The sequence below is a fragment of the Neovison vison genome, chromosome 1 (assembly GCF_020171115.1).
Source record: "Neovison vison isolate M4711 chromosome 1, ASM_NN_V1, whole genome shotgun sequence".
Taxonomy (NCBI): domain Eukaryota; kingdom Metazoa; phylum Chordata; class Mammalia; order Carnivora; family Mustelidae; genus Neogale; species Neogale vison.
This window is the reverse complement of record NC_058091.1, coordinates 286019316-286042923: the sequence shown is the minus strand read 5'-3', so window position 1 is coordinate 286042923 and position 23608 is coordinate 286019316. Positions and strand designations below refer to the sequence as shown.

At 39.9% G+C, this 23608-nt stretch overlaps 1 protein-coding gene across 2 annotated transcripts in view; it reads right to left on the bottom strand.

The window, feature by feature from the left end:
* Window positions 1-23384, bottom strand: part of FYB1 (FYN binding protein 1) — a 149620-nt gene extending 126236 nt beyond the window's left edge. For both annotated transcript variants that reach the window (XM_044232509.1, XM_044232511.1), the window contains exon 1: window positions 23289-23384. In XM_044232509.1, coding sequence (XP_044088444.1) covers window positions 23289-23291 — 3 coding nt within the window. In that variant the 5' untranslated portion in view covers window positions 23292-23384. The remainder of the gene's footprint in view (window positions 1-23288) is intronic.
* Window positions 23385-23608: the final 224 nt, after the last annotated feature.

Here is a 23608-nt window from a genome sequence, read left to right as displayed (position 1 = left end):
GTTTAAGGTCTCCTTTTTGCTAGAGGGCCCCTCCGGATAACTTTTGTTCAGAAAATTAGTTCATTAAAGTGCAAGTCTCTTATAAACAGACAGTAGAGCCCAAAAGGAAGTTTTATCAGCAGGGGATTTTGCATTAGGTTCCCTGTTGGTCATACCCTCCACAGGTTTTTCAGTCCTCCCGACAGTATGCTTCTGAGAATCTTCAGAACTCCTTACACTGTTTCATATTCCAGCAGCCATAAAATTACTTTATCTTCTACTCCTGTTTAAATAGTTCCTGCTGTCTTAGGTTGCCTCCAAGTTTTTCTTTTCCATCTATTTCAACAATTTTCTTAAAACTATCAAAGGCTAGAACCCACAATTCATTATAAAAGGCATGTGTCTGTTCTAACACACACACACACGCAAAGTGTATGTGCATGGGAGTTCTTTTAAGCTGTACAGTGATATCTTCCCAACCCCAAATGAGAGATATGGTCATAACCCCTAGGAATCTCTACATTAAAGCAGGTAGTTAATCAATATTTGTCAATGTTTGTATGGATATGTGCATTTTGGGAGATTGAGGTAGAGGTCAGTGTTCTCTGAGAGAGAAGCAAGAACAAGATCAAAACCTTCTGCACAGCAAAGGAAACAGTCAACAAAACAAAGAGGCAACTCACGGAATGGGAGAAGATATTTGCAAATGACAGTACAGACAAAAGGCTGATATCCAGGATCTATAAAGAACTTCTCAAACTCAACACACACAAAACAGATAATCATGTCAAAAAATGGGCAGAAGAAAAAAAAATGGGCAGAAGACATGAACAGACACTTATTAAATGGAGACATACAAATGGCTATCAGACACATGAAAAACTGTTCATCATCACTAGCCATCAGGGAGATTCAAATCAAAACCACATTGAGATAGTACCTTACACCAGTTAGAATGGGCAAAATTAACAAGGCAGTAAACAACATGTGTTGGAGAGGATGTGGAGAAAGGGAAACCCTCTTACACTGTTGGTGGGAATGCAAGTTGGTGAAGCCACTTGGGAAAACAGTGTGGAGATTCCTTAAGAAATTAAAAATAGAGCTTCCCTATGACCCTGCAATTGTACTACTGGGTATTGGCCCCAAAGATACAGATGTAGTGAAAAGAAGGGCCATTTGTATCCCAATGTTCACAGCAGCAATGGCCACAATAGCCAAACTGTGGAAAGAACCAAGATGCGCTTCAAAGGACGAATGGATAAGGAAGATATGGCCCATATACACTATGGAGTATTATGCCTCCATCAGAAAGGATGAATTCCCAACTTTTGTATCAACATGGATGGGACTGGAAGAGATTATGCTGAGTGAAAGTCAAGCAGAGAGAGTCATATGGTTTCACTTATTTGTGGAGCATAAGAAATAACACGGAGGACATGGGGAGATGGAGAGGAGAAGGCAGTTGGGGGAAATTGGAGGGGGAGATGAACCATGAGAGACTATGGACTCTGAAAAACAATCTGAGGGTTTTGAAGGGGTGGGGGGTGAGGGGTTGGGTGAGCCTGGTAGTGGATATTATGGAGGGCATGTATTGCATGGAGCCCTGGGTGTGGTACATAAACAATGAATTCTGGTACACTGAAAATAAATTAAAAAAAAAAAAAAAGACAACAGTTGGTTAAATGGGTTATTCTGGATGGGTTCTAGGGGGGAATTCTCTGCTGTCCTGCTTGGCCCTACTGGTCCTTGGTGCAAAAGGGTAGAAAAGGGAGCTTCTCCAAGGGACCCCTGAGAGGCTTTTGGATCAGGATGTGCAGGTAGGATGAGGACAAAGAGGCTTTTGCACAGCTTGGTAAATAGACTTAAGAGCTACTATAGGTCCTTCTTCAAAGAAGAGTATGTGGTAAGTCTTGGGGAGGAGTGTTTTGTTTAGCTCTACTCTGTTTTTTTGTTTTTTGTTTGTTTTAGAAATTTCACAGCAACTCTGTTGTGCCAAGGAAAGAAGGAATAAGTTTGTTTGCTTTTTTTTTTTTCCTTCTGGTCTGTTTTGTCCATGTCTCATACTCACAGAAAAAACAGAGCAATGTACCTCCTTGTGTGGTGGACCACTGACCCAGGGAATAAAAACGAGAAAACTCTAAAATAGGGGCTGAAGCTTAGAGGTGAGGGAAAGGTGCTCCTGTGGCAGAGAGGCTGTAACCTCACAGCCATCCCAGGAGCTCATTGCTCTGTCTCCTCAACAGCGAGACTGAGAATTTTTAAAGGCCAAGTAAAAGAACTGTATTTTCCCTTTTATGAAAACCAGCAACTGTAGTGGGAATATATTATCCAATAAAGAGAATTGTGTGATTATAATTCAGCTTGGGGCTACTGTCTGTCACTTCACTTTGTAGCATAATGGAAAGCTGGCATGATTAGCTAATTTTTCTGTAACAGTATCCTAAACCCTATGAGCTCCTATCACACAGCTTCCCAGGGGAACTGAAAATGTCATTTCCGCCCACGGGAGCCCCAGGTGATACTGTTCATGCACTCTTTCCCGTGGTTCTTCTCTGATGTCACACAAGCAATAGTTCTGAGAGTAGAATGTGGTTTTTATAGCGGAAAAGCAAAAATTCGAAGTCCGCGGGTAGGGAACAGGTGAGATAACACATGGTATATCTGGACAAAGGAGTATCATTTCCCCATTAACAAGATGCTATAGGTCTATATGAACTGAAAGGAAAGACGTTCACGTTACTGTGTCCTGTGACAGAGGTGTGGCCAAGAACAGCAAGGAGAAACATCATCCCGTTCAAGGCAAATGACACAGAGGATTTGAGCCTGGACCTTGGAGCCAGACTGCCTGCGTCTGAACATTAGCTTGTGAGAGTTTGGGCAAGTGACTTCTCCGTGCCTCAGTTTTCTCATCTGGAAGTGGGAATAATGATGGTAAATAACACCAGCATCATACAGTTGTGTCAATATGGGGCAATGCCACACACACAAAGTAGGTCTTAAGTTTAAAAACTCCCCAAAAGGATGACTTTCACAAAAATGGTCACTCTCTTGACTAAAGGTTTATCGTTCCCAGATACTAGTTTTTGAAAATACTTAAAAGATTTCCCATTTTGTTTATCTTTATTTGGCTCTGCACAACTGATACTACTTTCCATAATGGTATAGTGTATGTATGAAAAATTTATCTCCACCTAATTTTGACACAGGATAAAACCTTTAGTTTGTATTTACAAATAGAGACCAGTATTCTAGTTGCCCTTAGGCTCTCATTCCAAGATTGTTTGATATAAAAGGAAACAAATTTATAGTTTGGGCACAATTCAATAAACTGGACTCCTGTCTCCAGATTAGCAGCCTGAATGGTAAGGACTACAATTTAGAAAGAAAATCTCTCCAAATAGAGGAATAGAAATATAACTTGTATAAAATATCATTTATTTTGGACCTTTCTTACCCTGAAAGTACACTTAGAGGCATTTTTCTTTGTATGTCGCTACCTCACCATTTTTCAGTCTATCTCATGGGGCAGTAAATCTATCCACAGTGAGTTTTAGCAAACTTCATTCACCAGAGATTTGTTGAGCATCTAGGATACTCCAGCCACACCCTGGGCTTTTAGAAAAGTTGGAACTTGTGTTTGAAGGTTTGGTGCTTTGGCAGTATTTCCTTTTGTAAACTCTGACTGTGCTTTCCCATGTTATTTTTCAGAGAACTTTCCTGTGGGTTTTTTTTTTTTCCCCCTGTATTTTTTCTTCTAAGGCTTTGGGAATTGGTCCAACACTCTAGATGGAGTCAAAGCAAGCTTCTTGTGTTGCTCAGATGCAACAAGAGGAAAAATTCTCCTTAGGAGTCGGGGGAAGCACTCCACAGCCGGTCTCATTTTCCCAGCCACAGGCTGATTCCCATTCCCTGATGAAATTTGGTTCTTTCCTTTTCCAATGTCCCCAGGGAAATCCAGATCTTTCTAAGCATTGTTTAAGGGTAGGTGTTTGCTCATCTTTCTAAGCATTGTTAAAGGGTAGGGGTTTGCTCATCTTTAGATAAGATATTTGAGCCCCTCAAGACCATTTTGAAGGAATTCAGACGCTTTTGGTTTTAAACGGTTTAAAAGCATTTGCATTAAGGTTTGAAACATTTTAAACAGCAAATAAGCAGCAAATATCCCGTGAGCCCCGTTTCTGTGGTAGACCCAGCACCAAATGCTTTCCTGCAACATGGGCTCTTTTGATACTAATGAACAGGTCCAAGGGAGAGGCTACCACTGCCCCCTACTTTACAGAGGGGAAAATTAGGCCACTGAGGTGAAGTAGCTTGACCAGGGTAAAGCAGGTAGGAAAAGCTAAAACTTGGAAAGGCACACAGATTAGCTCTGCCGACAACTCACAACCACTGTGTAAATCTTCCAGACAGATGATCCCAGAGGAGTGTATGGGCAACATGGCCTACTTGGTAGGACGAAGAAAGAGAAGTGATCAGGCACATAGTAGAGCTCTCCTCATTTATTATCTCTTCCTTCTTTCTCCACACTCCCTGATCTGACAGAGTTAACGTATTAGAGTATAAATAAGAATTAGAGCAATAAAACAAAAAAACCCTTGAAAAGGGTCGAAATCACCTGATTTTAAACCTTAACTATTTAAAACATGTCAGTTTTGATAAAGTCCAAAGCATTTTGAAGCAATTTAGCTTGAAGATCTCTTGATTCTACATGAGGAAAAAAAAAAAAAACTAATAAAAATTGTCAATATTTAAGTTGGAATGTCAAAAAGGAAGTGTATGGAAGCTTTGCTTTGGTACTCCGAACATTGTAAATATGTGTAGTTTTAGATTCTTGGCTGACTGAAGTCCACCTGACTAGGCTAGATTTCTCAAACTTTCTCAGAAGTGACATCAATATTTTTTGGCTCCTCCTTTCAAAGGCTGTTGATTGTTGTTTATGCCACAAGCACAATTCAACAAGCTGGGTTCCTATCTGTAGAAAACTCACACTGTAGCATTTTTTACTGTCCTTTGAATAGATAACATTACACGTTGCTAAGGCAAAATAAAAAACAAGTTAGCTGTCACAGCTGAGGGTTTACATAAGCCACAAAAAAAGCAGTGTGTTCTTAAAAAAAAAAAAAAAGGGCAGATTTAACAAATTTCATACAGGTCAAAAAGTAGATTTGGCAGAATGGCCATGGATTCCTCATTATAACTTGTAGAAGAATGTGGCATTTTTGACCCTAAGTATCAAAAGTGTTGTTATTAAAGTGAACTTTAAAAATGTGTGAACAAGGGGTGCTTGGGTGGCTCAGTGGGTTAAAGCCTCTGCATTAGGCTCAGGTCATGATCTCAGGGTCTTGGGATCAAGTGCCGCGTTGTCGGACTCTGCTCGGCGGGGAGCCTGCTTCCCTTCCTCTCTCTGTCTGCCTCTCTGCCTTCTTGTGATCTCTATCAAATAAATAAATAAAATCTTTAAAAAAAATGTGTGAACAAAATCAGGATGCTAAGGGATTATTTTTTTTCCCAGAGAGGAGTCAACATCTAGTAGGGACGGGGTGAAGGAGAGGGTTCCTAGGATACCTCTGCACTTGTGTGAGAGGTCATTCTTCATTTGTCAAAGAATTAGAAATGAAGGAGATTTGCGTGTGGTTTGTGTGTGGAAAAGACTCTGAATGTGACATCGATCAATCTATGTGACCAATATTAATTTACCAGGCGCTGGAGTAGGAGCTTTCAAAGCAGAGACGAATCGAACAGGGATCTGCATTCAGGAACTGCTATTCTGGTTGGGCCAAAACAGAAGATTCCTGGTAATAGGATGGTGCAGTGAAAACACTGAAAGAAGAATGCCCACTTCTTTGAGGGAGACAGGGACTTGGAAGTTTGAAAAGCCTCCTTAAAAAGGGTGACCTTTAAGTTAACTATTGAAATATCAATGTTTCCCAGATGGACAGTGTACTCTAAATATTTAAAACACTCCCTTAGAGGGAACAGAGATACTGTTGGTGACACAGTCTAGCGCTGTACTGTCCAATGTCATAGCTCACCTGTGGCTACTTAAGTTTAAATTTATGTTAATTAAAATTAAATCCAATTAAACATGTATGTTAATTAAATTTATGTTAATTAAAATTAAATAAAATTTGAAATTCATTTTTTCAGTTGTACTAGCCACATTTTAATCGCTCAACAACCCCATGGCGCTAGTGGCTATTGTGTTAGCATAGGCATATGAGTACTCCACCCTCACAGAAATTTCTGTCAGACTGTGCTGGGAAACGGTAAGCAGACAAACACTGCTAGAGTATAAAGTTGAAGGGTGTGTGTGGCAAGAGCTAAGCCTGGATGTAGAGGTTGCCCTGATACAGTATGTCCTACCACAGAGTTCAGACCTTATCTGCTAGGCCCCGCATCAGCAAACGTTTTGTAAAGGGTCAGATCATAAATATTTTTGGCTTTTGGGGCCACATAGCTTTGGCTGAAACTATAAAACTCTGCTGTTGTAGCCTGAGATCAACCATTAGACAGTACATCAATGAGCAAAGTGTGGCTGTGTTCCAACAATACTTTATTTGCGGACCCTGGCAGGGGGCTGGATTTGGCCCACAGACCATAGCTTGCTGACCCCTCTGCTAGGCCGCTAGGGGCCACCTGAAGGGTTTGAAGCCAGAAAGTTGCCTAATGAGATATGTGCTTTAGAAAGACCATTCTAGTAACAGAGTAATGACGGATTTAAGGAATGTGAGTTGCAAGAGTCTAATTCTCCAGCCAAAGAGGATAAGGGCCTGAATTCTGAGTGTAGTGTGTTAAATATGGGTAGAGAGGAGGAAACATGTATGTGCTTTTAGGCTGGGGCACTAGTGGCACTGAGGAAACATTACATGGCATAAATATTACATGACATAGACGTATGAGGGCTCGGGTGACTGGAGAGGTGGTGGCTGCACTTACTGGGTTATAGATGATAAAAGGAAGAACAGATTTGGAGAAGGATGATGACTTCAGTTTGGGTCAGGGGGCATTTGAGCTGCCTGATGTGTGAGGCATCAGCAGAGGGTAGTGGTTGAAGCCTTGATAGTGACAGAAAATACCTGGGCAGAGTGAGAGGATGGCAAAGATTGGTATTTTGCATATCTCCAAACAAAAGGCATTTAAGTTCAGATGGAGCTGAGAAGGAATCGTTACAGGAATAGGAAGGAGAGCCACGCACCAGTTTGAAAGGAAGACTTTTAAATGTTACTAAGAAGAGTAAAATGATTCCATAGAGTTGGGCAATTAAGAGGCATTTTGGGGAAGTTACTTAGAATGGGTTTCCTAAAACAAACAAACAAAAAATTACCACCAAAATGTCTGAAACTGCCCTTTTCAGTATATGATTAAGTGAGGCGATTGCTTTGACCTTTCATGGTCTTGGTTTCTCTTTTGGTGTTAAGTATTGGGCTTACTTAGAAGTACAAAGATAGTCTGGGTCCTTGGATCTCACCTTGTAAATGACAGTGCAGCAATCACTTTATCTGGGGGAGAAAGGGCAGGTGAGATCTTGTCTGGTCACCCCTGAGGTGATCTCTGTGCAAATGTTTTGGGTGAATTTCATGCTGTGAGGGTGGGAGAGTTGCTAGATAATCTCTTAAAATGACACAGAGTTCTGATTTTAGGGTATGTGAAAAAGAAATGGTGGACTTATGATGAGGGATTGTGGAGTTTTATGTAATGAGCACTCTTGAAACAATAAATGTTTTATCCTGCAGCCACCTCAAAGAAAGTAAGTAGTAACAGCTTTAACATAGAATCATGTGACTTGGGAGTGTTCCATTTGCAACTTAATGGATTAGTCATCCCTTCAATGGAAGAGTTTCAAATGATGATTTATAGCCACCTTTTATGTTTATATTAGGAAAATATTTTACATGCCTAATAGATGAATATATCTCGCTCAAACTTTTGAGTGATTCACTGTGTAAAATTTTGTCTTCAAACATGGAAAAACTGACAAAAGCGTGCTCACGGTTTTCAAGAGTAATTCTTGAGAGATTAAGAATTAGAATTTGTTCTTAAAGGAATTGCTTAATGAAAATTTGAGGAACACACATTTCTGAGGACCTTAATTTTCCTCTATAACCACTTTAAGGGAAAAATGAAGTAACATGACAATAATACAGCAATAAAAACAAAAATAAAGTAAGGAATGCTTTCATCCCCAGTGACCGATTGGCTTGCTAGGTTAGCCAGCCTTAACTGGCACTACAGTTTTATTGGGAGATGACTTCCTTCTCTCTATGGGCTGTTCTCTCCCTTGGCCAGACTATGCCTTGCCGTAAAGAGCCCACCCAAGAGCATGTAAGTTACTTGAGTAGGTGGGGACATCTCTCCAGTGCAACAGTGAATTGAACTTTTAGCAATGCTAAAAAAAAAAAAAAAAAAAAAAAAAAAAAAAAAAAAAAAAAAATCTGGATACTCTTTGCTTTTCTTTTTTTACTTTTAGTTTTTCATAGTGTAAGAATGGCGATCAGAATCACAACTGGAATTTTTAAAGTACTTAATAGATTTGTAAACTTCACTTAGAAAAAATATATGGGTGACAAAGAACAAATAATCCAATCAAGAAATGGGCAGAGGACATGAACAGACATTTCTGCAAAGAAGACATCCAGATGGCCAACAGACACATGAAAAAGTGTTCAGCATCACTCTGCATGAAGGAAATACAAATAAAAACCACAATGAGATACCACCTCACACCAGTCAGAATGTCTAAAATTAACAAGTCAGGAAATGATAGATGCTGGCGAGGATGCGGAGAAAGGGGAACCCTCCTACACTGTTGGTGGGAATGCAAGCTTGTGTGACCACTCTGGAAAATAGCATGGAGGTTCCTCAAAAAGTTGAAAATAGAGCTACCCTATGACCCAGCAATTGCACTACCGGGTATTTACCCTAAAGATACAAATGTAGTGATCCAAAGGGGCTCGTGCACCTGAATGTTTATAGCAGCAATGTCCACAATAGCCAAACTATGGAAAGAACCTAGATGTCCATCAACAGATGAATGGATAAAGAAGAGGTGGTATATATATATACAATGGAATACTATGCAGCCATCAAAAGAAATGAAATCTTGCCATTCGTGACGACATGGATGGAACTAGAGGGTATTATGCTGAGTGAAATAAGTCAAGCAGAGAAAGACAAGTATTATATGATCTCCCTGATATGAGGAAGTGAAGATGCAAAGTTGGGGGTTTGGGGGGTAGGAAAAAAAAATAAATGAAACAAGATGGGATCGGGAGGGAGACAAACCATAAGAGACTCTTAATCTCACAAAACAAACTGAGGGTTGTTGGGGGTGGGGGAGGTGGGTAGAGAGAGGGTGGTTGGGTTATGGACATTAGGGAAGGTGTGGGCTATGGTGAGTGCTGTGAAGTGTGTAAACCTGGAGATTTACAGACTTGTACCCCTGGGGCTAATAATACATTATATGTTAATTTAAAAAAATTTTAAAAAAAAGAAAAAATATATGGGTGAGCTCATCAATGGATATTGTGAAAAAGAAGAGCAATGATGGAGACTAGCCATGTTTGATATTAGAATATATTGTAAAATAATAATTGTGAATGTATGATAACACAAAAATAAAATATAGGCGACTCAAAAGAGAGTCATAATGTATGCTAATCTAAAAATAACAAAAATAGGGATAGAAATATTAAATAGATATTATTTTAACTTCACATTTACCTCCTTCCATGTGACAGAATAAATTCCAAATCGACTGTAGAGTTAAGAAGGAAAATCAGCAGAGGAAAGACTATAGTATTTATCAAAAAATGTGTTGGTTTTTAATTTTTTAAAATTTTAAAGTTTTTTAAGTGAGAGGACAAGAAGGGCAGAGGAAGAGGGAGAGAGAATCTTAAGCAGGCTCTGTGCTGGGTGTGGAGCTTGACAGAGGGGTTAGATTTCATTGCTCTGAGGCTCTCAGGTTGTGATCTCAGGGTCATGGAATGGAGCCCCACACAGGGCTCCGTATTCAGCTTGGAGTCTGCTTAGGATTTTCTCTCTCCCTCTCCCTCTGCCCCTCCCACTCATGCTCTCTCTCTCTCTCTCTCTCTCTCTTTCTGTCTCAAATAAATAAATAAATCTTTTAAAAATATCAGGGCCGCTTATAAAATTTACAGGCAAAATAGTGAACTTATGAAAACTCTTTGAAGCACATATATTAAAGATACCTCTCAAATATTAGTATGAATACTTTTTACTTTTTAAAGACAAAAAACCAATTTTATTTCCACAAAATAAAAATGTTCATTAACATTACCAAAACCCATCTGGAGAGCCCAGAATGTACTCTGCTATCCAGGGACTGCCAATCACTCATTGTGAACCTGTGGGAAACAGCAGTGACAAAATCCAAGTGAACACTGCATATTGTGAGGTTGGCTTATATTTTTTGAACCAAGAATTCTGGGAGTTACAGTTATAATCTCTGTGTTTTCCATAATTAAAAAGAAATGGATTGAACTGGATATCCTCATTTCTATCTGGAGTGAGAATTTGGTTTTAAATTGTGTCATTATTAAGTCAGAAGGATGGTTTTTGCCTTAATCAGATTAATCTCTTGACAAAATTGTGAGTTCAGTAGCAAATATGAGGCTTAGGGAATGCAGGATAATATGATGGAAAGCAAAATAATTAGGGAGAAAATACACTGGAAAGTCAAATGTGCTTGATGAACATTTCAAGGCATTGAGAGAAAACTGAAGGTGGGACACAGCAATGAAAAGTGAGAACTTTCTTGAAGGAAGTTGTTGGAGCCATGTATGAAAGGAAGTTTCAGAGTGGCTTTGGCCAACCTGAAAGTGAAGCCATGTAAGTACACCTATGAGAGGTGCAAAGAAAGGTTTCATACTCTGTCTAGAGGTACGTAGAGAAAAATATTTCCTAAACTGTTGACAGTGGTTTTCTTCACATGGTGAGATTTTTACTCTCTCTACATTTTTTTGCATGTTTTTGAAAAAAAATTATCATCTCACATCTCATATTTGCAAAAGAGGGAAATGCTAAAGATAGTTACATTTAGAGGAAGAGGGGTTTTGTGCTGATAGATGGTGGATAAACAGAGGCTGCATGAATGCACGGGCCATCAGTATAGAGAGTGGGGTATTGTAGTTAAATTTCCAGCTTGATTTGTCTAGTTTTTGTGACACTTAAACTTTCCTTCCTGCTTTTTATTATGAAAAATTACAAGCATATCCAAAAGTTGAAATTGAAGTTGAAAGTGAACATCAATATACCCAACCCAGATACTTGATTTGTTAGCATTTTGCTATTTTTGCTTTATCACCTCCATTCACTTTTGTTTTTTGATGCATTTCAGAGTAAGTTGCAGCAACCAATACCTTATTTAATACTAAATGTTAACAACCTTCCACTACCCCTGCACCCCCATACAACTCAAGACTAGCTCAGAAACCCCCAGTAGGCTCTTATGCATTTAAATCTGATCTTGTTTCTTATACCTAGACACTGTTTCCAATCCAAACATGTCCCAAATCAGCTGCCTACTCAGAAGGCAAAGTTTATCAAACCTTACCCTGACTTTTTCTATGTATCTAGAACTGTGTAATTTGTTCCACTCATAAAATGTTAAAGACAGAAAGGGAACCTATCTAATCTAATTGCCAATTCCAATGTTTCCGGGATCCAAGCAGGTAACATAAAAAACGGGTACCTCATGTAAGAAACAAATGGATCTGGTAATGGATCCTCCATGTGGGGATGCAGCGAGGAGGAGCAAAGCTGCTCAGGGAGCTTGAAAAAACAGAATTTTCAGTTGGGGCAAGGGTTCTAACCTCAGTCTACTGGTTCCAAGAGCCAATTTCTCTTTAGTTTTCTCCATGGGTCTAGGGCAAATTTACTAGAATGATTAAAATAACACACTATTAAATAGAATCCTTCTCTTAAAGTATAAATGCAGGATCTATAGCTCTTCAGTTCGGTGCAGACCTTAACAAGGGAAACAGTAATGTAGAAACGCAAAGATGTGCCATGTGTCTAGTTTCCGCAAGTTAGTTGCTCAAGAAAGCAATATTCCCTCCTGTCTGGATTGACTGCCTGTCTGTAATGAACCCTGAAAGAGGAGAGAAACCAGTGTTCTTGCTGGTCAAAGAGTAGGTAACCATCATTTCTTAGGAATGTCCTGGCAGCTTTCTTCTTCTTCTTTTTTTTTTTTTCTTTTTTCTTTTTCCTTCCCTTCCCTTCCCTTCTTTTCCCTTCCCTTCCCTTCTCTCCTCTCCTCTCCTCTCCCTCTCTCTCTCCCCCCTTCCCTTTCCCTCTTCTCTTCTCCTTCCTTTCTTCTCCATTTTTCTCCTTTCTTCTCCTCTCCTTTCTTTTTTTCTTTGATGTGTCTGGCTTACAAGTTAAATAGGAGGGTTTAGCATGTGGAAGAGAAGAATGAGAAAATAGGGATGTAGGCATGTCAAGACATAGGGAAGTTATATCTGGGTTTTCTTGCCTAATTAATCATTAAGACACGGTTATTCTGGCTACTTTCTAGAATTTCCTCCCTCTCTGCATGACCTGCTTATCAAATTCAATCAATGCTTGCTTAAGTTGGCTAACTTTTACAACTTCTGAGTGTTGAAGCCGCCAAAGCTCTGTATACTCAGTAGCTACAGGTGAACTCTGCTTAGAAATCCTAAATTACAATTCCACCCTCACAATCTTCTCTTTGTTTGCTTGGTAATTAACAACAGATAGTTTGGAAATTCCCTTGTTCCCCCACACCCGAGGTAACTAATTTAAACAGTATGTATCTCAGCCCTATTGTGTTGGGGTAGCTATGTTCTGCTATTAAAAAAAAACTCCACCCAGCCCTGAAATGCTGTCTCATGCAGTTGTGGGTACATGTGACAAAATTAGTTTCTTTCGGGTGAATGTCCTCTTGTGATAAAGTAAACATAACTACTTGTCTTTCAGAGTTGTAGTGATAAAATTGCTGGTAGTTCTTTGGATTATGTCCAGACATTCATACATCAAAATGTATTCATTTAAGCTAAACCTCCTAAATATCTACCTTATTAAGATGTTTTCACTATATTTCACACAAATTCTTTCAGCTGTCATATATCAAATTCAGCAGATGTTTATTTTAATTCCACTTTTTTAACTTCTGCCAGGATTTCCATTAGGCTTGAATTTATTGTTGGCTTATCAGGTTTAGAAGCTCAAATCTGAATATAGGACAGTGATTCTGAGCTCTGGTTTTACAATTCCACTGGCTGATGTTAAAGAGCATAAAGTTCTAAAAATGTTAATGAAAGAAGTTCATTTTTACTGAATCAATCTCCTTAAAGATCATACAACATTTTGGGAAAAAGTAGGTCTTCTAAAGCAAAGGTTCCGATATGAAAAAAAAAAGAAAAGAAACATTCTATAAATTAAAAAAAAATTTTTCCTTCTCAAAACACTTACTTTGACTGAAGTTTATTTTGAAGGTGTTTTGAATGTTTTACTTCCAAAATAAATATTTCCAAGAAATTTTGTGTAGCTTTTGTTGTGTGACAGGCATTATTCTGAACACATTCATAGATAAATCAATGTAATCCTTACAATGTAATCCTTTCAAGGATCCTTACAATCCTTACAACCATAGTAGGTATAGTTATTCATCCTTTTTTACACATGGGGAAACCGAGGCACAGAATGGGTAAATTGTTCAAAGTCACATAGTTGGTAATGGGCAACACTGAGATTCAAATCCAGAAAGTACACCTCCAGACAAGATTTATTTTAAATTTTGCTCACTCAAAGTTCATTCATTTCCATGGAAGATTCCTGAAACGCTGGGTAAGAGTTGGCATTAGTGATCATCGACATGGGTGAGCAGGACATGAATAAACAATGCAAACTTGGACTGGATAGTTGAATCCTTTGGGGGAATTTAAAAGATAAAGGGGGGGGCACCTGGGTGGCTCAGTGGGTTAAGCCTCTGCCTTCAGCTCAGGTCATGATTTCAAGGTTCTGGGATCCAGCCCCATATCGGGCTCTCTGCTCAGCATGGAGCCTGCTTCCCCCCCCTCCTTCCTGCCTCTCTGCCTACCTGTGATCTCTTCAAATAAATTAAAAAAAAATAAAATAAAAGATAAAGGGGCCTGCACCCCACCTGAGCTGAATCAGAGTCTTCAGAGGAGTGACTTACATAATGGTGTAATTTAAAGTTTAACAGGTGATTTCAAGGGGCAGCAAGGCTGAGAACCACTGGTCCAAACCTCTTTAGCTAAGTCTTAGCGCAGGAGGCCTCAAACTTTAGTACACATTAGAATCACCTAGAGGGTTTGTAACACGTAAGTGGCTGGGTGCCACTCCTAAAACTTGTTTGAGTAGAACCCAAGAATTTCTAGTAAGTAATGTTGATGCTGCTGGTTTAGGAAGAACACTTTGAGAACCACTATGTTAATAGGCTAGGTTAGGAGTAAAGGGAGGTGGTGGAGCCCTGGAAGACACTGGACTAATTCTCCCAATAGCTCATCAACCCTGATGATGACACATTTCCTCCACTTTGTTGATTCGCTCTATGCCACTGATCAAGGATGAAGGGGGAAAGGGAAAAAGAAAGATATGAAGTTAAAGAAAGTGAGGGAAAAGAAATAAAGAAGAGAATCAAGTTTTGGTCAATAAAATAAAGTTTTGTGGCTCTCTCACTGCCCTAATCAAATGTTGAGTAGCGATAGGTAGAATATAAAATGAGAAAATTTAAAGGTAAACCTTTCTGTATCAGAAACAGGACAGAAACACAAGGCTGTGAGTGAGACTAGTGGACAGGTGAGTTGGGCTGTTGGTTCAGGTTATGAAAGCATTTGTTAGTTCAGCCCCTGTAGGGTAACCTGAAAACCTGAACTAGGACCCCTCTTTGTAGACAAGGGCAAGGACAGATTTGTTGTTGTTGTTGTTTGTTTGTTTGTTTTAATCCAGTTTCATGGAAAGAGGCCACTAAGAATTGCCTTAGGATAGACCTAAGTTCTAAACTGGGGATGATTTTGATAGTCCTGGTGGGGGCATTTTGTAATGTCTGGGAATGCTCTGCATGTTGTCACAATGAAGGGGACAGGGGTACTACTGACATCAAGTAGGTAGAGACCAGAGATGCTACTAAATATCTCACAAGGCCTGAAAGTACCGAAATTGAAAAGTCTGGGCTAGACACTGTCCCAGAGCCAGAACTTGGGCCCAGGTGCCAGCTGACTTAGTAACAGATATGCTACCTGTACAGTATTACTGTGAGTCTGATTGCAAAGCAGTTGGTATAGAGCTGGTTCTGGGCTGGAGTCTTCAGGAACAAATAGGAGAGAGCACAACACTAGAGAAGGCAGGATGAAAAAATGAGGTCAACCAAAAAAAAAAAAAAAACTCAAAATGGGTCTACAGCACAAAATTCCAAAATATGGGAAGAAAACTATTAATAAGAAAGAAAGACCTAACAAAACCAACAATTAAAAGATGGGTTTACCTTCAATTAAAATGATAAGAGCAATCTGAAAATGATTTTCTGGATTCAGGAGTCATCAAGAAACAAATATATGAATACAATCCATAGGAGAATATACAAACAATTGAAACAAAATAGGCAGGTAGTAAATAAAAATAGGTGAAAACAACCAATTCAAAACTGGAAATAAAAACTTAATCATTGAAGCAAAAATTCAATATATGGGATAAAACCTGGATTGGACATGAATAAGGTAAACAACTATCCTGTTCTGCCTGGAACTAAGAAGTCTGGGAAGTAGGAATTTAGTGCTAAAACTGGGAGAGTGCTGGGCAAACTGAGAAAATTGGTCACCCTGGACACAAATGAAGAAAAACTTAGTGGATTGAAAGATGACGTTGATAAATCCACTTAGAATTCATCAAAGAGAGACATAGTGTTAAAATATTTGGAAGAGTGATTAACATCATGGAGGACGGCATGGGATTTTTATCTAGTAGGAACTCTAGACAAAAACAAAAACAAAAACAAACTAGGAAGAATAAAATGGTAGAGTAACAGTTTTGAGGAAATCATAGCTAATAATTTTGCAAAATTAAAAAAAATCATTAGGCTTTAAATCAGGCAACTATAGACTGTGGGCCAGATTTAGCCTGCCATGTTTTTATAAATAAAGTTTTATTGGAACACAGCCATACCTGTTTGTTTATTCATTGTCTATGGATGCTTTCATGCTACAATGGTAGAGCTGAGTAGTTTTTTTTTTTTTAAAGATTTTATTTATTTTTTAGAGAGAGGGGGAGAGAGAGCAAGCACAGGCAGACAGAATGGCAGGCAAAGGCAGAGGGAGAAGCAGGTTCCCTGCCAAGCAAGGAGCCCAACATGGGACTCGATCCCAGGACGCTGGGATCATGACCTGAGCCGAAGGCAGCTGCTTAACCAACTGAGCCACCCAGGCGTCCCAGAGCTGAGTAGTTTTAGCAGAGATCACAGGGACTGCAAAACCTAAAATATTTACTATTTGGCTCTTTATGGGACTGCAAAGCCTAAAATATTTACTATTTAGCTCTTTATAAAAAATGTTGTATGCTTCTCTTTAAACTGATACTCTCAGTACCAAGCAGGATAAATAAAAATAAATTTATGACTCTATGAAATATAGTAAAGCTGCAGGACAGAAAGATCAAGAAGCATCTTAAAGGGAATGACAGAATTTCACCTACAGGGAATGACAGATTTGATGGCACACGTATTCCAACAATAACCAGTCAGAAGCCAGTGGTGAGAGTCTTTAAAGTGCTGAGGGAAAGTAACTATCAATTTAGAATATACACAGGTAAACTGTCATTTAAGAATGAAGTAGAAATGAAGATGTATTTTAGTCACACAAAGACCACTATATACTGTAGCACCTGTTATTCTTTTTCCAAATAGGAACCCCTCTCTGCCATTACCCTGAATGCATGACGTCCTGAACGCATGACATATCTGTCCTTTCAGCTGAGGGAAGAGCATGTGTGATTTATTTTGGCCAATTAAATGTGAGTGAAAATGCTATACATCTCTTCCAAGGAGAAGTTTTAAGAACTAGAAACAGGGTTGGAGGGGTGTGTTCAATGGGTAATTACACTGTACTTAGGTTCTTGTTTTGTTTGGGAGAATAATAATGGAAATCATAAAGAACTGTAGAAATTGCTAGTCAATAGGCAAGAGAATATGTACTTGAGTAAAAGAAGATATGAATCTAGAGCAGGTAAGTAAGTCGTAAGAAACAAACATGACGGAGTTTTATGAAACGTATTGACCAGCATGACAGAGTTGAGAGCCTAGAAACGAAGTCAGGTGTATATGGGAAATGGACATATGATCAAGGAGGCATTAGAAAGTGGTAGGAGAAAAGAACAAATGAAAATAAATAGTACTAAATTGGCTATCCACATGAGAATATATTAGATGACTGCCTTATGTTACAAATATAAATAAAATCTTGATGATTAAAGACCTAAACATGAAAATCAAATCTTTAAAAGGTTGAGTGAAGAAACACCTGGGTGGCCCTGTTGATTGGGCCGCTGCTTTCGGCTCAGGTCATGATCCCAGCATCCTGGGATCGAGTCCCACATCTGGTTCCTTGCTCTGCGGGGAGCCTGCTGCTCCCTCTGCCTCTCCCTGCCACTCTGCCTGCCTGTGTGCGCACTCTCTCTCTCTCTCTGACAAATAAATAAAATCTTAAAAAAAAAAAAGGTTAGTAAAATGTTAGAAAATGGGGGTAGTGAATAACTTCTTTAAAAGTAAGTGAAAAGCAGAAATGATAAAAGACCTACTTTTAAATTTGTTAGCATTAAGATTTAAAACTTTTATATAAAAAAGAGACACCAAAAAAAATAAAGTAAAAAAGAAGCCAGGGAGCATAAAATTCACAATGCACATAATCCACCCAGGATGAATGCCTAGAATTGGATAAAGATTTTCTATAATTCAACATGAAAAGATGGTCTATAAGAAAATGGACCAACCACATGAAAAGGATTTACAGAAGAGGTTGCCTGAATGGTCAATTGGCTTAAGAAAACATGTTCCATCTTCATAGTAATCAGGAAAATTAAAACAACAATGAAGTGGGGTTTTAATTTAACAAATTCTCAGAAGTCTCTCAGTAAACCTGACGATACCGGTTTTAAGAGGGATGGAGAGAAAGGACAACTGTCACACAGGCTGGTGAGAGGTCAACTGTCACAATGACCTTGGAGAGCCCTTTGCTAACATTCAGGGGCTCATGCCCTCTACGTAGAAACACATTCATTCTAAGACTGTTCGAAATGGAAAATAATGGCAATAAATTAAATGTTGGGAGAGTAGGTGAACAAATTGCCATATAATTACAAAACAAGTCAATAAATTGAACCAGACCTGTGTGTGTCCAAACGGATATATCTTGAAGACCTAAGTAGGGTGAAGAGAAGGCATTTGCAGAAACTGTAAGCAAATAAAAGCAGACTAAACACTACCGGATGTTTTTTTACAAACACAGGCTGATGACATAAAAACACAAAAACATCCCTGGGTAGGTGAGCTGCTGCTTTCAGGCCGTTGTCCCCTGCTGTTGGAGGGAGGGGAATGGAACTGGGAAGGGCAAAAAGAGAACTTCAGTTTTGTTTGATTTTTTTGAAAAGATGGCAAAATGACAATATTATGACAAAATGGTAATATGTGTGAAATCTGGGTGGTATGTGAGAATTTGTTATTTGTTTCATAACATACCATAATATTTTTATACCATAATATTTTATCTTATAAAGTATTTCTTTATTTGAGAGAGAGCATAAGCAGATGAGAGAGAGAGAGAGCAAGAGTGAGAGAGGATGAGCGGAGGGGTGGGGGGAGCAGCAGAGGCAGAGGGAGAAGCAGACTCTCTGCTGAGCAGAGACCCTGATGCAGGGCTCCATCCCAGGACCCTGGGATCACCACCTGAGCCAAAGGCAGACCCTTAGCCCACCGAGTCAGCCAGGTGCCCCCATACCATAATATTTTAAAAAGAGAATGACATGAGAGAACAACCAGGGCAGATGGAATCCAACCCGGAGAATTAGGGAAGTGATATTAAAGTTACCAAATGAAGAGCTGGAGTCCCACGCCCACTTACTTTAAGGACAAGGGTGTCACACTCTTAATGCGTGCCAAAATGTGCTCCAAGAAGTGGCTCTCATTTCCTCCTACATGACTTGACGTGTGGATGAAAGAGATGCCTTAGTATTTGAACCTCTCATCCTTCCTTTAAAACTGTCTTGTCATAGCACAGGATTTTTAAATTAAAAAAAAAAGTATTATTATTATTATTATTTTTTAAACAATCAGGCTTGATCTTGCTGCAACAGGCAGGTGACCTCTCTTGCAGAAGAAGAGGATTTAAGCCAGGTAGTGGAGAAGGGGAGAAGCATGAAGAGGTGAATGGATTTCCATGTGGGGATATTAGCATATTATTCAGGACCCCTCCAGCTTACATGGTAAGAACAAGAGTCACGTTCGCCTTGAAAGAAAAGGGTTGCAATCCCAGTACCTAAGGGGATCCTTCTAGCTTACCTTTTATATTCTCTGATTTCCCTGGACACCCCCTCTCAGCTGGGCTATCACTGCAGCCCCTTCTGTTATTTGAAGGTCTCTAAACCCATTCCCTTCAGAAGCCCTACACTATTTATTCTCTAACTTGATGGGGTTCACATTTGGGCTATAGTTTTAAAAGGACAAGGGAGAAATAGTCAATATGTAAGCCCCAGTCATGGTCAAGGCAGCCTGCAGAGTATGCATGTTACTTTAGAAGTAGTCCTACTTTCTCTCTTTCATTTTTTTTTAATTTTTAAAGAGTTTACTTCTTTATTTTATTAGAGAGAGGGAGAGAGAGAGTGCACAGGCATGAGCTGGGGGAGGGGTAGAAGGAGAGAATATCAAGCGGACTCCATGCCCAGTGTGGAGCTTGACCTGGGGCTGGATCCCACGACCCTGGGATCACGACATGAGTCGAAACCAAGAGTCTGACGCTCAACCAACTGAGCCACCCAGGTGTCCCAGAAGTAGCCCTACTTTCAAAATGTAAACCAGATAATAGCACTCACTCCTTTGTTTCAGACCCTCCAGTGACTGCTAGGGTGAACAAATTAAGATCGAATCTCTTGGCTGCTGCCTATTTCTTAAACCACCTCTGGCCACTTTCATCTTCCCTTATTTATCCTCTAGCCATCCTGGGGGTCATCCCGCAGATCCAAGCTCTCCCCATCTCACAGCTTTTGCACCTGCCAATTCCTCTGCTTGCCGTGGTTCTTTCCGCCACGTTTCCTGTGTCTGGCTCATTTTGCTGTTTGGTGCAGCCATTCTCAACTCTCGCCGTGCCCCACCTCCCACCTCAAGGTTTTGATTCAACGGGTCTCAGGTGGGGCTTTGGCAATGGGTATGATTATAAGCTGCTCGAGTTGATCTCATGGGCAGCCAGAGCTGAGACCAGTGCGTTAGCGCAGACAGCACTTTATCAGAGACCGGAACCCTAAGGAGGACGTCTCCTTTCTCTGTGCCATCTCAACTCCTTATTTACCTCCTTTCAGAAGTCAGTACGGGGTATTTGACTTGTTTACTTTGATTCATTTTTGATCCATCACTTCTACCAAACGGTGGTTCTCGGAGTGCCTGGATCAGCGGTGGCCTCTGAAAATTTATTAGAAATGCAAAATCTCAGCCCTATCCCTGATGGAGAGGCATACAAATGTTGGAGACCACTGCACTGAGTGTAAGCTTTAGGGGGCTGGGACCCCACCTGTGTTGTTCACCCTGTATTCTCGTCCAGCCAAACCCCAACTTTGGTTGAATGATTGAGCGGGTGAGAGCACATTTCTTTTGTCAACAGTCACATGTCAACTGAAGGTCGAATGAAAGGAGCAAATCAAACAAAAACTCTAAAACCAACTTTTATGCCATTTCCTAAAAGTTTCTAAGTGTATTCATAAAAGATTTTTCCTCACCCACCACGACCATACGAAAATTAGTGCATTATTAGATATCTGCTTCTCCTTTTTTTTCTCCCCCAGAAAATTCAGCAACTTGAAATATGCCTAAATTACTTGTCATGTAGGTGTGTATCATTCTATTTTTTATTTTTACTTTTTCACTTTAGGACCATGAGGTGAGCTAATTTGTCTATGTTCATGGATCAAGTCAATTTCCACAGCAGCAGATGTTTGAGAATTAGAATCCTACTGCCATGTTCTTCCGCTTCTGAAATGTGGAATCATGTTATAAAGAACATAGGCCATGTTATAAATAACGTGGGCCTCTTCTAAGATGTAGAATCATGTTACAAAGATCGTGGGCCAACGTAAGGCCAACACCATACCTTTCCTGAGAAACAATGTGTGTAAGTGAATATATTGACTATATTATCATAAAGAAGGAAAAATAAGAAACAATCTAAATGTCTAACCATATGGAAATGATTCATCATGAAAAATGACATCATAACTCAGATATTATTCAAGATATTAAATAAAAAAGGCAGGTAAGGAAATGGTTTATAAAGTATGATGGCACTTTTAGAAAAGTTATATTTAGGAAATATGTTAAATATGTTTTTAAAATGATGACATTCTAGGAAGATCTGTACTTACTTCACAGGGATTGCCTCCACGTGTTGAAACTATAGAAAATGCATATAGTTTCATTTCTGCATATGTGTATTTCTAAGAAATTGTCTCTAATACAATGCGTTACTTTTGTAATAGGGAGATGGTAATCCCCTAAGATAACATTGCTCAAGGATTGCACCAAATACCCATTACCCGGTTAAATTTTTTTTCTGGTATTATTCCCTCGTTTTCCCTAAGAAAACCCAAATAACTCAGTAAACCTCACTTATTTTTGCAAAGACTATCAGTAATTAAGGTCAAACTTTCTTCTAAGAATCTGGGACCTAAAGACCGAGTTGGAAACACTACCAGGACTTTTAAGTCCTGTCTTGAGAGGTGACTGCCTTTCTCCAGGAGTGTGACTGCAGGTAGGATCCCGGGGCCACCATTTCCTCCATGACTGTGCATTCCTCCCTGCTATGACTCCACGCCTCTGACCCCGTCACTTCTCCTCCTTTTCTCCTCACTGGCATAGTTATTCTCTCTCACCTCTGTACTTCCCAGTTCTGGCTTAAGAGTCTCCCGACTTACAAACACATCCCATGAAGCCCTTGTGACTTCCACTCCAATGCCTGTGGTGCGTTCTGTTCTCCATCTGTGTACCTGGGGCTGTCATTGTGTCAATCCCTGTCTTTTCGCCAGGGGCTGGCAGAGGAAGCAATCCCTTTCCTCACAAGAGAATGGATAGCCAAGTTTTAGTCTTCTGGGGACTGGGGCATGGTGGAGGGGAGTGTATGGCATAGAGAGTTAGCTCTCCTCTAGACTCTGAGAGCATAAGAACACTACAGTATAAGAACACAGACAATTTTTACAGAGAAATAATAGGAAACCATATAGCAGAATACTAACACTGCAGTTCGGCTACATTATGGGTTACGCTGGTTGTTATGGTATCGTTGGGGACCCATCACTCTTTTAAGTGTGCTCCAAATAATGAATTTCAATTAACTTTGGGAACACAACCTGTCCCTAAGGTTTGGACTGTTTGGGTTTTGTTTGCTTCTCTTGGCTAAAATAATAAAATGTATTTTTAAACAAAAGAGCTCCTTTACAAAATCCACTGTTTTATCAAAATGGCACTCATCATCAGCAACACTGCCCCACATTTATCACTGGGGTTCTCCTCTGGGATTCCAAATGCTTCTCCCCCCACCCCCAAGATTATTTATTTATTTATTTGACAGACAGAGATCACAAGTAGGCAGAGAGGGAGGCAGAGAGAGGGGGGAAGCAGGTCCCCACTGAGCAGAGAGCCTGATGTGGGGCTTGGTCCCAGGACCCTGAGACCATGACCCGAGCCAAAGGCAGAGGCTTAACCCACTGAGCCACACAGGCACCCCCCAAATGTTTCTAATAAGAAACTTGACATTGTTACTGATCCTGGCACCTCCATATCTCAAGAGGCAAAGACAAAGAATGCAACTTTTCTTTCCGTAGGTCATAGCCCTTCCTCTATTCTGAAGGCTAGAAGCAGAAACGGGAAATCCTGAAGCCACAGGCTCTCGACTGGTAACACTCAGCAGCTTTATTTGCAAATGGAACAGCAACAGGTCAAGCGAACATTCCAAAGGCCAGGAGGACTTGGCCAAGAAGCCTCCCCACCACTCTCTTTTCTATGTACAGAAGATGAGATGTTTGCCAGGGGGCCAGGGAGAGTCATAAAATCTCCTACTTACCATTTTATTGAAAGGAGTTGAGGTGCCTGGCACACGGTGACCCGCAAGATGTTGGAAGGCGGACAGCGAATGTGCAAGTTAGCTTTGCAGAGTGCACTTCCTTTTTTGAACTGTGTGGTCTGTCCAGCCTTCACACATTGATATGTAAGGCTTATTTGCATGTTATCTCAGGCCTCAGAGCATTTGTATAACTGGCCATGTTTACCAAGTTATTATGCTTTAATAACATGAGAACAGGTACTTGGGGGAGTTTTGAAGTCTGAAAGATGACATGGAATTTTTTTAAGAAGCACCTGGATATTACATTTTGTGTATATGAT